Here is a 15,362-nt window from a genome sequence, read left to right as displayed (position 1 = left end):
GCTGCTCACTGAAAGCTCAGATTGATGGTTAGCATTTTTTAGCAATAAAGTTTTTTAATTAAGGTATGTACGCTGTTAGACATAATGCTGTTGCGCACTTAATGGAATACAGTCTGGTGTGAACATAACTTGTATATGCACTGGGAAGCCGAAATATTTGTGACTTGCTTTACTGCAATATTCACTTTATTGTGGTGACCTGGAACCTAACCCACAGTGCCTCCAAGTTATGCCTGTAGATTCTTGGTTCCTTTGTTGTAAATTAATTGACCATATATGGGCTGGCTTATTTCTGGGCTCCCTATTCTGTTCCATTGATCTATGTGTCTTTGTCTGTTCTGGTTACTATAGTATTATAGTTTGAAATCAGGGTGCATGATGCCTCCGGCTCTGTTCTTTCTCAAAATTGCTCTGGCTCTTCAGGGCCTTCTTTGGTTCCATACAAGCTTTAGGATTGTTTGTTTCATTTCTGTGATAAATGCTGTTGGAATTTAGACAGGGATTGCAGTGACTCTGTAGATTGCTTTGGGTAGTATGGACATTTTAACAATATTATTTCTTGCAGTCCATGAGCACAAAATATCTTTCCATTTATTTGTGTCTTTTTCAATTCCTTTCATCAGTGTCTTATAGTTTTCAGGATACAGGTCTTTCAGTTCCTTGGTTAAATTTATTCCTAAGTGTTTTATTCTTTTTGATGAAGTTGTAAACGGGATTGCTCTCTTAATTTCTCTTTCTGATAGTTCTTTATTTGGGTGTAGAAACACAACATTTTTGTATGCTTATTTTGTATTCTGCGATTTTACCGAATTTGTTTATTCTCGTAGTTTTTTGGTGTAGTCGTTTTCTATATATAATATGTATCTGCAAATAGTGACAGTTTTACTTTTCCCTTTCCAGTTTGCATGCCTTTTCTTTTTCTTTTTTTTTTTTTTTTTTGCCTAATTGCTACTTCTTGATCTTTAAGTGTGACGGCATTAGTTATTGACTTCCCATTGTGTTCAGTGGAAAGTTAGCCCTCTTTCTTCCTCATACCTTTTATTGTAAATGTACGTGTGCACTTCCCATCCTCTATAATTTCCCAATAGATTGGTTCCATCAATATTCAAATGTTTACCTTATTATGACCGTGTGTGTTATTCTGCCCTGTTTTTCCTCATGCATTTGTCTTACTCTGTCCCTTTAACTCTTCCTGGACCCCCATGGCGTCCCATTCCTGTGCCTGTCAATCGCAGCAAAGCTCCCTGAACAGCCATCTGTCCTGTCTTGCTCCACTTCCTTCCCTCCCATTCTCTCTACTGTAGCCACTCCAGTTGGACTTTTGTTTCTACCACTCCATGGAGAAGACTCTTGTCACCATTGATCACAAATGGCCCGCACCTTGGCCAAGACAAAGATTAAGTCTAAGTTTGCATCCTACGCAACCTTGCCTCGGCTTTTGACTGAGTTTAGCTACTCCCTCCTTGAAGCTCTTTCTTTGCTTTGTTTCTGGGATACCACACTGACCTGATTTTCTTCCTGTGTCACTGTCATCCGTTCCTGTGTTTCATTTGCTTATTCCACCCCTTCCAGTTTTCCCCTCACAAATGCTTGAGCTCCCCCAGGGCTCTCCTCTGCCCCCTCTTCTTTGCTTTCCTTAGGTAAACTAATCCTTTCCCATGGCTTTGAACATCATTTATAGGCTGATGACTCAAATGTCTAACATTGGCCCAGAGTTCTGTAGAGCTCCAGACTTAGATACCCAGTTGCCTATTCAACATCTCCCTTTGGGTGTTCCAGTAAGCATTTCGAGTGTTACACGGCCACAGCCAAACTCCAGGTTTCCATTCCCCACGAGATCCTCCGGTTCACTTCCTCATCTCAGTACACACTGTCATCCAGTCGCTCAGGCCAACGACCTACCAATCTTCCTCGGTTCCTTCCTTTTTTTTTCCTTTTCATCTCCCACATCCAACCCATCATTACCTTTTGGCTTCATTTCAAAAACCTATCTGTAATTCCTCATGTCCCCCAGCTCCACTGCTACAACCCTAATGTGATTTCTACCTGAATCACCAGCTGCTTCTTCATAACTGGTCTCCTTATTTCCCTCCTTCCCTGGTCCATCCACCATCCCACAGAGCAGTCCAAGAGATACTTTTAAAGAATGAATCAGATCATTCACTCTGCCTCTTAAAACCTTCCCGTGGCTTCCTGTTATGCCTTGAATTAAACTCAAACCCCATCTTGAAGCCTTGAGTGCCCTCCCTGATCTGAGCCCTGCCTACCCCTATTCTCAGCTCCCCACCTCCTGCCATTTTCTGGGCACGCTGGCCTTCTTTCTGCTGCATCCTCCTTCCATCTCAGGGCCTTTGCTCTTGTTCCACCTTGTTCTTGCAGAATGCCTCCCTTCCCCAGTATCTTCCCTTAACTACCACTTTCTGTTGCAGTTCCAACTCAGATGTTACTCCTGATAGAGCATTGTCCTGACTCAAGTAAAGCAGCACTGTTATTACTAAATTACACTCCTTTTTTACCTTCTCAATAGCACCTCTTGTACCTGAAACTATATTAATATGTTTTCAGAGTTTCACTCTAGAATGTAGTTTCCCCCTGTATCCTGAGCCCCTTGAATAGTTTCTGGTACATGGAAAGAATGCTGACTGACCGATGTAATTCCTAAGACAAAAGCATCAGAAAAGCAGTCCGTTTTGAATGCTTCCTTTATTTTTTGTACATGAGCATTGTTCTCTTTCTCCGTCAGGAAACAGAGAAACAACAGTTTTGACTGGGGAACCTTTAATTTGTTTAAAGCAGTATTTCAAAATGCTCCCAACTCCTAGCACATTAAACCTAACCCTCCCACGTTCAAATATAAGTACAAAAAATGTACATTCAACGTAAATTGTATGACTTTGGGATAAACCCTTTCTTTCTCTATATCTCAGTTAGGTAAGAGTTGACCACCAGCTTTTTATAAATGTTATGTGCTGTTTATGTCGTAAAGGTTTACGTCATCAACCATATTTGAATTTTAAATGTTGTGTTATGCAACAGAGTTTGCTTTATGAAGGTATTTAATTGGGAATAGAATCCAATGTGTGAGCAGATTCACCGTCAAACATGGCTTCAAGGTTTTAACTGATTTTTCTCCATATGATATCTTAAAGGGAGGTAATTTTTTTACTTTACTTTCACCTGTTAGCATAATTTTTTAAATTGGTATAAGCTCCATATCAGTGGAAATATGTTAGTCTAAATAATAAAAGGGGGAAAAAAACCCCAGAGAACCTAACCAGTAATTTATTTTATAGGTAACAGAACTATTAAATTGTATATTGCTTACACTTATCTGGCACTTCTATCCCTGCTAATACCAATTTGACGACTCTTTGGTTGAAATCCTGTTAGCAGAGTCTCCCGAGAGCTCCTGTGCTTAGACCATTTTTAACTATTTGGCTTTGCAGTTTCAGTGAATGGCTAGCTTTTAGCTCTAAGGAAGTAAGCTCCCATGACGTCAGGAAGATTTAGCTGGTGGGGCGCCAGAGGGGAGAGGGTATATGTGGGTGGGTGTCTAAGCTACTTCAGAACGTCTGTATATTGTTCTGGCCCCTGGGGAGAGGGTGTGTCTGGATGGAAATGAATAGAGACTAGGTTGGATGGAACTAGTTATGCTGAGACCTACATGTGACAAAGGTGCCATGCAGATCATTTTCTAAGGATATTTTTGGGAAACTTTGGTAAAATTTCCAAATAGACAAGTTCTTCCTATCCCTTCTTCCTTAGCCCTGTCTCCAGGATTTGATGGTTTCTTGTGATCTCCATATAGGCTGTCTCTCTCTCTCTCTCTCTCTCTTTTTTTTTTTATGTTGTTCTTATTGGGTAAACTCTCTGCTAACTGTACAGACATAAAATTCTTACTACTGATTTTAATTTTTATTTTGTATACAATTTTTAAAGGTTACACTCCATTTAGTTATTACAAAATATTGGCTATATTCCCTGTTTTGTACAATACATCCTTGTAACGTGTCTTACATCCAATAGTTTGTACCTCCCATTCCCCCACCCCTATATTGCCCCACCCCAGCCCCATAACAGCTAGTTTGTTCTCTGTATCTGTGAGTCTGTTTCTTTTGTGTTATATTCACGAGTTTATTGTTTAGATTCCACATATAAGTGATATTATACAGTATTTGTCTTTCTCTGTCTGACTTATTTCACTTAGCATAATGCCCTCCAAGTCCATCTGTGTTGCTGCGAATGGCAAAATGTCATTCTTTTTTATGGCTGAGTAGTATTCCATTGTATACATAAACCACATCTTCTTTATCTGTTGATGGACACTTAGGTTGCTTCCATATCTTGGCAATTGTAAATAATGCTGCTATGAACATTGGGGGTGCATGTATCTTTTCGAATTAGTGTTTTTGTTTTTTTCAGGTGTACATCCAGGAGTGGAATTGCCGGGTCATGTGGTAGTTCTGTTTTTAGTTTTTTGAGAAACCTCCATACTGTTTTCCACAGTGGCTGCACCAATTTACATTCCCATCAGCAGTGTACAAGGGTTCCCTTTTCTCCACATCCTCGCCAGTGTTTGTTATTTGTGGTCTTTTTTTTTTTTTTTTTTTTTTTGGCCATGCCACAGGGCATGCAGGATCTTAGTTCCCATATCAGGGATCGAACCTGCATCCCCTGTGTTGGAAGTCCAGGGTCTTAACCACTGGACCACCAGGGAAGTCCCTATTTGTGGTCTTTTTGGTGATAGCATCCTGACAGTTGTGAGGTGATATCTCATTGTGGTTTTGATTTGCATTTCCCCGATGATTAGCAACGTTGAGCATCTTTTCATGTGCCTACTGGCCATCTGCATTTCCTCTTTGGAAAAATGTCTGTTCAGTTCTTCTGCCCATTTTTTAAGGGATTAATATCCAACAGATGTAAACAACTCATGCAGCTCAACATCCATATAGTCTCTTCAACTGGCCTCTCAAACATTTTGTGCGGAACCTCTTTCCCTTTCACATTTGATTCTCTGAGGCTATCTCAGGTTATGGGCTCTCAGTTATAAAAGAGGGTCCTTAACCACCCCTCCCACTTCCCCCCCCCCCCCGCCCCCAGAAAGAATCCTTTTAAAGATTGTTAAGCCCTCAAATAATTGGGATGTGTTTTGTCTGGGTGCCTTTTTAAAGTGCTTTCCATCTCCTCCAGATTTCTCCTGTCTGGTCCATGGGCTTGTCAGTGTCAGTACTGGCCAGCCTATAGCTCCACATTTATACTTCCCATGTAGCTATTGCCCTTTGCTCAGATTAAGGAGGAGAGAGGAGAAACGAAGATGATGGCCGTACACCGAATATTCAGACTAAGAGTGTGTGATTCACGGGAGGAGAGGCTCTGCTCTATTAACTTATTACCTCTGTTCTTCGAACAGCCTATCTTTGGTTTGATTTATAATATCCTCTGTGCTTCTGTATTTTAACAGGGCAGCCCTGTTTTGTATCGAAATGTTCATTCTTTAAGAGAGCAAATATCTGCCTTCCAGTCGGCTTTTCACTCCATAAAGGAAAACGAGAAAATGACTGACTGTCCTGAATTCTCAGAGACGGAAGGAGAGTTCAAGACCACAGCCTCGAGTGAGTAGAAAGAAGGGCTTTAGTATTTATTCAGACCATCCTCAGTATAAAGAAGATTTAGTTCTACAGTGTGAAAGCAGTCTTTTCTGAGTAGAGCTGTATTTTTCAATAGAGCCTACCATTTAAAATTTAGGACATTTCACACAAAAATCTGGATTTCTGGTTTCTCTTGAAAAAACATGATATCAAGCATTCCTGAGCCTATGTCTTAACATTTCCACGTGGCCACAATTAAGTGCTAAGTGTTATAATGTCGAAGCCAATGGGCTCATTTCATCTTTAGAATAGGGCATGTGGTAGATTTGAGTGCACAAAGCTTGATTTTTTAGAGGATTATTATTAAGTTTGGCAAGCATTTACATGAATACCAAACTCGCAACCCTGATATTATAAACAGATACATTCAGTCTGACATCTTGATAGCCTGCCATATTCTTTACCATAACTTTTAGATTGTAATTTATTTGGTAATCTTTTTCTGTCACTTTTGATTTTCCAGTCGCAAAGCATTGCAAACACCAGAACTAAACAAAATCTTGGTCTTGCTGTAACCACCATAACCCTAAGGTTCCAAATGGTTTTGTTTGGTTTCTTGAACTATCTGCAAGTACATTTCAACACCTCCTTGGGTGCAGGGCATTGTTACTCAAGACAAATCCAGTTCGTCTACCTCTGCAGTACGTGACCTGCTCCGACGTACTCATTTTTATTTGTAATTTGTAACTTACCTATTCTTCAGTTTTTATCTGAGCTTTTAAATATTTTATTTACATCATTACTAAAGTTCTATAGACAATTAAATTCCCTTTTTGTACCTAGGAGGAACTGTGGCTGTATTTTTCATAAAATCAGACACAGTCAAAGCAGAACCAATATTAGAACATAACCACATCCTTTAAAATGTTCAAAAGAAAAGGTTTCATTCTAAACTTAAAAATAGAATGAGATACTGTATCAAAAATGCAGATGTATCTTGACGTATCTTTGTACATTTTAAAGTCTGAAAAAAGTCAATTCTAATAATTAAATTTTTATCTTTTTAGCAGTCATGTTCTTTTACTTTTCAGTTAGATTTCCTTTTTTGAATAAAAAATGTACAACTAGAGTTTTCATTGATAAAGTATTTAGGCTCAAGCATTAAATTTTACTAAAATTATTAGGATATACACAATTTTCAAATGATGCTGTAAAAGAGAATATTGAAGCCTGTGTTGTTTTGTTTTTATTTTGTTTTGTGTACCTAGCCAAAAAGGAGAGTCTTGGTGAATGTCAACAGTGTGAGTTCCCTGCAAACTTGTCATCCAAGCGACAGAGAACATCCTCTCCGAGCAGCTCTGATGGAAATCTAACTGATGCCTTTGGTCTCCAGATACACAATGTTGCTGCTTTTCCCAATACAGATAGACAGTGTGCTGTTGAAACTTCTGCAGATCTCTCTGAGGTAATTCACTTATTGGAAACATAGGAAAATGAAGCTTTGGATTTCTGGCTAGTCAGTTTTAGGACTGACTGTCAAGGCCCTTTTGCAATTACAGTACTTATGTATATTGTATTGCTGTATTTTATCTGGGTTTTAAATTGTGTGTGTGTGTGTGTGTGTGTGTGTGAGAGAGAGAGAGATTTCCTGCTTGTTAAATTTTTTTTGTGGTTGGTTGGCTTATTGGTTATTAGAGACGGTTTTGATTAACATGTTGCTTTTGATATGAAAAAGGCTTTATGAAAAGGTGAAGCCCTGTGGTCTTCTATTTTTGAGGTGTTGTTGTAGGTACCAGTGGTACAATGGTGAGAAAGTCACGGTCCTGCCCTTGAACAGCTCTTTGTCTGCTGGGGGAGACAGACATATGAGCACCTAATTTACACAGAACTGGTAAATGAGGTGAAGATTATACTTGGGCTGTACCCCTCAGGTCTGGGGGTCTGGCATTTCTCCCTTGCTGCCCCTCACTGGTTTAATACCAGCTGGAAAGCATGGTGCCGTCTAGCGATTTCTCCCTCGCTCTCCCCACTTCGTTCAAGTAGCTGCAGGGATTTTTTTGTTGTTTATAACTACCTAGAGGCTGTCAACATCATCGAAAGATGATCACCAACGTGAGCTGAATCATGCCGTTAAGTGACTTCCCTGGGGGTTAAGACTCCTCGCTTCCACTGCAGGGCGCGCTGGTTCGATCCCTAGTTGGGGAACTAAGATCCCGCGTGCTGCATGGAGCGGCCAAAAATATATATATAATAATCATCATCATCATACTGTTGAAGATCCTTGACCTTCACACAAATGTAAACAGGGATCTAGTTCTCGCACGACCCTTAGTTCTGGTTTGATACAGCAGGTTTCTGTTTTTGTAGTGAGAGAAGACACCTAATGCCGGTAGAGTGGAAGCTTTTTTCCTGCACCTTCTCTGTCATGTAGATCCAGTACATGTCCTGTTGACCTTATCTGGACTGGCTTAATAAATGGTTGATGGTCATTAGGGTTGACCATCAGGGCCCCCGTGGGTTTCATGTGTATCTCAGAGATGCCTATAATCTCCACTCCCTCTGCTCTATTCTAATAGATATGAAATCATCATCTGACCCTAATTTTTCTTATCAGAACTTCCATTAATTTTTGGCCATACACCATGATTTACAAGTGGTTTTTACATTAATATGAGTGTGTTTTCTATCCTGGCCGTTGATGGTTTTCCTTTTCTAGCTATTGATACCTTCTGTTGTTTGATTAGTAATTATATTTTTCGTTATTTTGAGAATTTCCTCTTTAAAGAAAGTGTTGGCTGGTCCGAATGCAGTGGTGTTTACAATTAACTGATCACAGCCAGTTACAGATTTCTTTGTTTCTTCTTCACTCCCACTGCTTCACTTGACTAGCCTTTAAAAAAAAAAAAAAAAAAAAAGAGAAAAAAGAGAAAGCAGTTAACATAGTTTTCTAGACTTAAAACAATAAGGCAGCAAAAATGTGCCCTATCAACGTTTCCTAGGGAACTGAAAATTGTTGGGTAGGATGTTTTGGAGGTAATTAGAATGAATGCTCTGTTTTTAGTTCGATTCCTATATACTTCCGTAAGAATTAACTAGATAATGAAGGAGATGGATTGATTTAATATCAGATTTCCAGATAATCTGTAATGCTTACTCAAATCTTTATAAAAATATCAGTAATCCTGTAAGTAGTAAAATTTAATACTTCTTTACTCTTTTTTTTTCTCCAAGAAATCTTCTGAATCTGGTTTAAATCTACAGTCTAGATGTTTAGTTGGAGAGTATCCTCTACTTTCAGAGCTCACAGAGGCTTCAAGTGGTAAGTATTTCATTTTTGCTTAGTACATGTGCCCATTCACCCATTGAAATGTTTGTTCAATAGACATTTATGCTTGGTTTACCTATGTGCTAACATTTGGGAAAACTAAAACCATTCCTTACATTTTAGGAGCGCATGGTATATTAGAAATGTTTTAGAATTCTTGTTACGTGAGAGATGACATTTTCTTTTTTGAATTACTACCAATAAGAATTAGTGAAATATTTCCAAGCTGATAGAATCTATTATAAAGGATAGGATTATACCAATAGCTCATACAGCTCAATATCAAAAAAAAAAACAACAACCCTATCAAAAAATGGGTAGAAGACCTAAATAGACAGTTCTCCAAAGAAGACATACAGATGGCCAGTAGGTACATGAAAAGATGCTCAACATCGCTAGTTAGTAGAGAAATGCAAATCAAAACTAGAATGAGGTATCACCTCACACCAGTCAGAATGGCCATCATCAAAAAGTTTACAAACAATAAATGCTGGAGAGGGTGTGGATAAAAGGGAACCCTCCTACATTGTTGGTGGGAATGTAAATTGGTGCAGCTATGGAGAACAGTATGGAGGTTCCTTAAAAAACTAAAAATAGAGCTACCATATGATCCAGCAGTTGCACTCCTGGACATATATCCAGAAAATACAAAAACTGTAATTTGAAAAGATACATGCACCCCAGTGTTCATAGCAGCACTATTTACAATAGCCAAGACATGGAAGCAACCTAAATGTCCATCGACAGATGAATGGATAAAGACGTGGTATATGTATACAATGAAATATTACTCAACCATAAAAAAGAATGAAATAATGCCATTTGCAGCAACATGGATGGACCTAGAGATTATCATAAAGTCAGAAAGAGAAAGACAAATACTATGTAATATCACTTATATGTGGTATCTAAAAAACTGATACAAATGAACTTATTAACAAAAAAGAAACAGATTCACAGTCATAGAAAACAAATGTATGGTTACCAAAGCATAAAGGGGTGGGGGGAGGGATAAATTAGGAGCTTGGGATTAACAGATACACAGTAGTATATATAAAATAGATAAACAGCAGGGCCCTACTGTATAGCACAGGGAACTATATTCAATATAAAAAGAAAGAATAGGATCTCTAAACATTTAACAAGTATATTTTGTTAGGGAAAACACTACACGTGATTTTTTTGGTTTTTAAGTATGTGAAAAGGAACCAGCATTCAATATGCTTGTATTGAATGGAAGTCACCATAAGGTATTAGGTTTACTTTCAACATACCTGTGTCTTTATCTTTAAGTAAAACTCTTGTATATGTATAGCTGGCCCTTGCTTTTTTGTCAATCCTGAGAATTTCTGCCTTTTAATGGGCATATTTGGTACATTAACCTTTCAAGTCATTATTGAAATGGTTTTATTTAAATCTGCCGTTTAAAAAAAAATTTTATCCACGCGGCTTGCAGAATCTTCGTTCCCTGACCAGGGATTGAACCCACTCCCTCAGCAGTGAAAGTGCGAAGTCCTAACCACTGGACCACCAGAGAATTCCCTAAATCTGCCATTTCTTTCATACATTTTCTGTTCTATTTTTTGTTTTCCCTCCTCTCATCTATTGGGCTTATTTGAAATTTTAGAAATCCATTTATCCATTACCTTCTAAACCATACCTCATTGCATCTTTTGTTTTGTTTTCTTTTGTTTTAATGGTTACTCTAAGGACTGTGGTATATACATCCTTAGATTTTCACAGCCTTCTTAGAGTTAATGTACAACTTCAGGTGAAATACAGAAACTTTACAAACTGTATAGATCTACTTCCTCTCCTCCCACCCATGTCTTTTATGGTCCTTTTACACTATAAATGTCATCTATACTATATTTATATTCATTTTAAACCCCACAAGATAAGGTTTTTTTGCTTTAGACAACCATGTGTATTGGGAAATATGTGTACATTGGAAATAGCCTTTTATAGTTACCCAGATAGGTACCATTTCTGGTGCTTTTCATTCCTCGCTGAAGATCTAAGTTTCTGTCTGGTATCATTTCCCTTCAACCTGAAAAAGAACTTCCTTCAGCATTTCTTGTGGTGCACATCTGCTCTGACTTCTTAATTTTAATCATGAGATGGATGGATGGATAGATGGGGCAGAGAGCAGGGTTATGAGTTTGTTACCTGGATGAAATAAGATGATTTTGCCTTCAGCAATTCTTACCAATTCTCTTGCTTTACTCTCATGGGACTTTGTCTTAGGAGTGACATATTCTTTGACAGTGGTTATAGAATGTATGAAGTATGGTCATTAAAAACTGTCATCATACCTAACACCTCCCTGTACAATCTGTCTTCTTGGGAACATCACAACGAGGGCCAACGTATCCCATTTTAACGCCCCTCTAGGCCCTAAGCAGGAACATTGTATAAGACAGGAAAAGACAAATCTCCCATAGGTGGTGGGGCCTTGATTAAAGGAGTCTAGTGCTGATTCCAGTGTTTTATTTTAAACTGGTTATCTGGTGGCACCCCAGAGGTTATTATATCTCAGACGGTGCACCTTTAGGAAGAGGGAAGAGGTCTTATAAAGTGGGATACTTCAAAAACAAACACACACATAGAAAAAGAGCTCAGATTTCTGGCTACCAGAGGCCGGGGGTGGGGGGAAGGGAGAAGGGGGAATTGGAGGGAGGCAGGTAAAAGGTAAAGACTTCCAGTTATAAAATAAATAAGTAGTAGGGATGTCATGCACAACATGATAAATATAATGAACACTGCTGTATGTTATATATGAAAGGTGTTAAGAGAGCAAATCCTAGGAGTTCTCATCACAAGGGAAAAAATTTTTTTTCTATTTCATGCTGTATCTGTATGAGGTGATGGATATTCACTAAACTGACTGTGGTCCTCACTTCATGGTGCGAGTAAGTCAAATCATTATGTTGTACACCTTGTATCTCAATAAAACTGGACAAAAAAAAAGTAACCCTTCTAAATACTGACGGCTATAAAAAAACCTGTTACCCTTCAAACAAAAACAACAACAACAAAATAAATAAAATGCAAGTCACACTGTGTCACTCCCCTCAAAATCTCTCACTGGCCTCCCAGCATACTCAGGATAGAATCCAGTCCACCCACTTCCTACTAGGCCGCACCTGGCCTGGTCCTTAGCCTTGGCTCTGAGCTTGTGGCTTAGCTGTCTTCTTGTTCGCTCTGTTCCAGTCACTCTGGCCTTGCCCCACCTCATACGTCACTGGTCTTTGCACTTAGCTTTGAGCATATGTATAATCTTCCCTAGACACATGTGCAGCTCGCTTCCTCACTGTGTTCAGATGCCTGCTCGGGAGGCTGTCCTTGAACTCACCCCCACCCCCTCCCATACCCTAACCCCATCTCTACATTATTCTCCTTAATGGCATGGGTTACTGCTTGTTATTATATATACATTTCTTTAACTTTTTATTTTAAGATGACTAGATTCACATGCAGGTGTAAGAATGAATCCATAGGAAGAAAGCCTATCCACCCTTCCCCCAGTTTCCCCAGTGGTGACATCTTGCATAGCTGTAATACAGTGCATGACCAGGAAATCAATACTGATACAATCCACTGACCTTTTTGGTTAGATTTCACCACTTTTGCATGCACACGTTTGTGTGTATATTTTAGTTCCATGATTTTATCACAGGTGTAGACTCACATAACCACACTACAGTCAAGATATATCACAGTCCCATCACATGGTCCCTCATGCTACCCTTTTACACATAGCTACCTCTTTCCTTCTGTGCCCCCCAGTTACTATATTTTATGTTGTCTATTTGTCCTCTGAGGCCATGGGGGCTTTATCTGTGGTGTTTATATCTCTCGCAAAGTGCCTGTCACATCTTAAGTGCCCAGTATATATTTGTTAAATGTCAATCATCAGGCAATGCTCTCTTGTGAGAATTTGCAGGGGGGAGCCTTGCCTTGCTTGGGGGTACATACAATATGTTCATTTTTTAATTTGACAGTCGTTCTCTTCATCATTCTGTCCTTTCCCTCCCACTAGCCTTGCAGGCTGAAAATGCCTCTGACTCCACCAATAAAATCAGTCATGATTCATTGTCTGGCTCAAGTTAGTTTCATGGTACAAACCGTAGGTGTCGTGAGTGGAAGCAGATTAACAGTTAATAGCTGAGCTGTGGGTGCCTTCTTAGAATTCCGTGGAGCCAAGGCACCTTACTTACTGTTGCCCTCAGTAGTCAGATTTGAAATAAAAGCTGTGGCCAGTGCCGCTTCTCTTTGTTTTATGTCTCCAAGTGAAATCCCAGATGCTCCTCCTCAAGCAGGATATCTTAGGGTTGAATTTCTGAATAGGTTGTTATTCCTTTTGTAAATACGTACTACTTTTGGTGTAGAACAGACTGACTCAGATGTCTGCCACCTCTCATGTTTACACCTCTATGTTGAAGGAATCCAGGTTGCTGACTCTGTAGAGGGCGAAAGATCCAGTGATGCCGTTTCAGTTGACAAATTTACAGAAGTGAGTATAGACATGGCTCCTGAAGCCGGGTCACTGGTTACTCCACTGTGCCAGAGGGACATTCCATCCTCTGAGACCTTTGTACTTCGTTCTGTGCTGAAGAAACCTTCTGCAAAGCTGTGTCTAGACAGCCTGCAGGTCAGTATAGAGCTACATTTCCTAAAGCAAGTTGAATAAAAATTCATTTTGCTTCAAAGAAATACCTCTGAAATGTTACGTAATACTGGCCTAACAGGAAATGTCTTTTTTTTTTTAAACTCAGTGTGGAATATAGTATGTTGAATTTAATATAGGTAGACCATATTTTATAAGAGTTTCATAAGTTATTAATGAGTGAGTTTGTTAATTATTTCCACCAAAAATATCTGCTCTTCAAGATACCTCTTATAGGCGTGCATCTTTAAGTTGAGCTAGTATGAGAAGAGCGTAGGTTGATGGGAACTAGCTGGCATTTATTGAGTACTTCCAGTGAAGGTTCTGGGATATATGATGTATGTGCAGCAGCAGTATCCAAGGAAGGTATCAGCCCCATTTTACATAAACTCAGCCTTGAAGTTGTTAAGTGAACCCAGACAAATCTGATGTTAAACATCCATGACAGGCTGTAAACACTCTGAGAGGTTGAGAGGATGGCTCTGGGGTCACAGGGCCTGGTTTCATGTGCTGACGCTGAAGTTTAAGAACTAGGCAGATTAGTTAACCTTTTTGTACCCTGGTTTCCTTATCTATAAAAGGACAATATTAGTAACTTCCTTACGGGGTAATTTGAGCATAAAGTAGGATAATAATGTGCAGTTAGCACCAGTGCCTGGCAAATGAGAAGTACACATTTTTTTTTTTTTTTTTGTACTTGACCATACAACTATACCTATAAATCTGTCTTTAAAGCCAAAATGAACTAGACCACCTTCTATCTACATGGATATATGGTCAGTTGTTATTTTTAAATGTTTTAACAATTTTTCTGGTTAAAGAGCTTGATTTGGGTTTCTATACAGCACTGCTCATTTTTATCTTTTATTTGTTTTGTCTTCTCCTCAAAGAAGAGACTTAGCATCTCAATGATCTGTGTAACTCTTATCAATTAACAGTGTTATGTAGCAGAAACATCAAGTCCTGCCACTAAAATCATATTAAGACTTTCACAACTAATGGTCTTCTTGCTAAGCTGCCCAAAGCTTGCAAGTGTATTCTGTTTGAGTTGTTGGATAACTTTCATGGGAATGAAAAGTAAATCTAAAGGTTAACATGAACTTTGTTTTGTAAGTTCACTTATTTCACAAATATTGATGTGAGCGTTTTCCTGGTTAGGAAAATGAAGCTGACTCTCAGGAGATGCTTGAGGAAGGAGGTTTGTTTAGAGCAGGACTGTTTCTTAGAGAAGGTACTGCTCTTGGGATGGGTGTGCTGGAGAAGATGAACAGCTCTAGAGAACAAGGGCTGGTCAGGGCTTAGGATGAGACGGGACAAACAGATGGTGATTTGGAGGTGCCTCTCAGCCACCCACGGCCCTGGCTTTCGCCCACTTTGCTCCAGTGGCCCTGTGTTTGGACTTGCCCTTCCTGTTCTTCAGGATTCACATTGTCCCTTCCTCACCAACTTGCCTACTCCATAATCTTCTTCTGGAAAAGCACAGAAGGACAAATTCTACTTTCTCTCCTTGTTCTAACTCAGGAATATAGTATCGTAGACTGAGATTTATACACTTATAAAAGGTGTGGTTCCCATGTCTAAAAGACAAAACACCCTATTACGCCATTTACATATTTGGTTTTTTCTTGTTTTAGTGGAATTCTTATACTTTAGACCATTTATATAGTCTACCTCATTTGACACCATCCAGAGAGTACACTGTAATTCTGGCCATTCACATTTTCCTTAAAGTCATTTGCCAGGTCAAAAATGAGGGAATGAACTTAGCCCACATTATGGA

At 39.1% G+C, this 15,362-nt stretch overlaps 1 protein-coding gene across 9 annotated transcripts in view; it reads left to right on the top strand.

The window, feature by feature from the left end:
• CDCA2 (cell division cycle associated 2) overlaps window positions 1-15,362 on the top strand; it is a 52,732-nt gene that overhangs the window by 10,046 nt on the left and 27,324 nt on the right. For 8 of the 9 annotated variants that reach the window (XM_057547894.1, XM_057547899.1, XM_057547898.1 and 5 more), the window contains exons 5-8: window positions 5,462-5,612; window positions 6,857-7,053; window positions 8,820-8,907; window positions 13,359-13,567. In XM_057547894.1, the coding sequence (XP_057403877.1) occupies window positions 5,462-5,612; window positions 6,857-7,053; window positions 8,820-8,907; window positions 13,359-13,567 (645 nt within the window). The remainder of the gene's footprint in view (window positions 1-5,461; window positions 5,613-6,856; window positions 7,054-8,819; window positions 8,908-13,358; window positions 13,568-15,362) is intronic. The other variant, XM_057547900.1, reaches the window with a different exon arrangement.

Source organism: Balaenoptera acutorostrata, chromosome 6 (assembly GCF_949987535.1).
Source record: "Balaenoptera acutorostrata chromosome 6, mBalAcu1.1, whole genome shotgun sequence".
Taxonomy (NCBI): domain Eukaryota; kingdom Metazoa; phylum Chordata; class Mammalia; order Artiodactyla; family Balaenopteridae; genus Balaenoptera; species Balaenoptera acutorostrata.
Note: the sequence above shows the minus strand (reverse complement) of the source record. Positions and strands in the feature narration are given on the sequence as shown.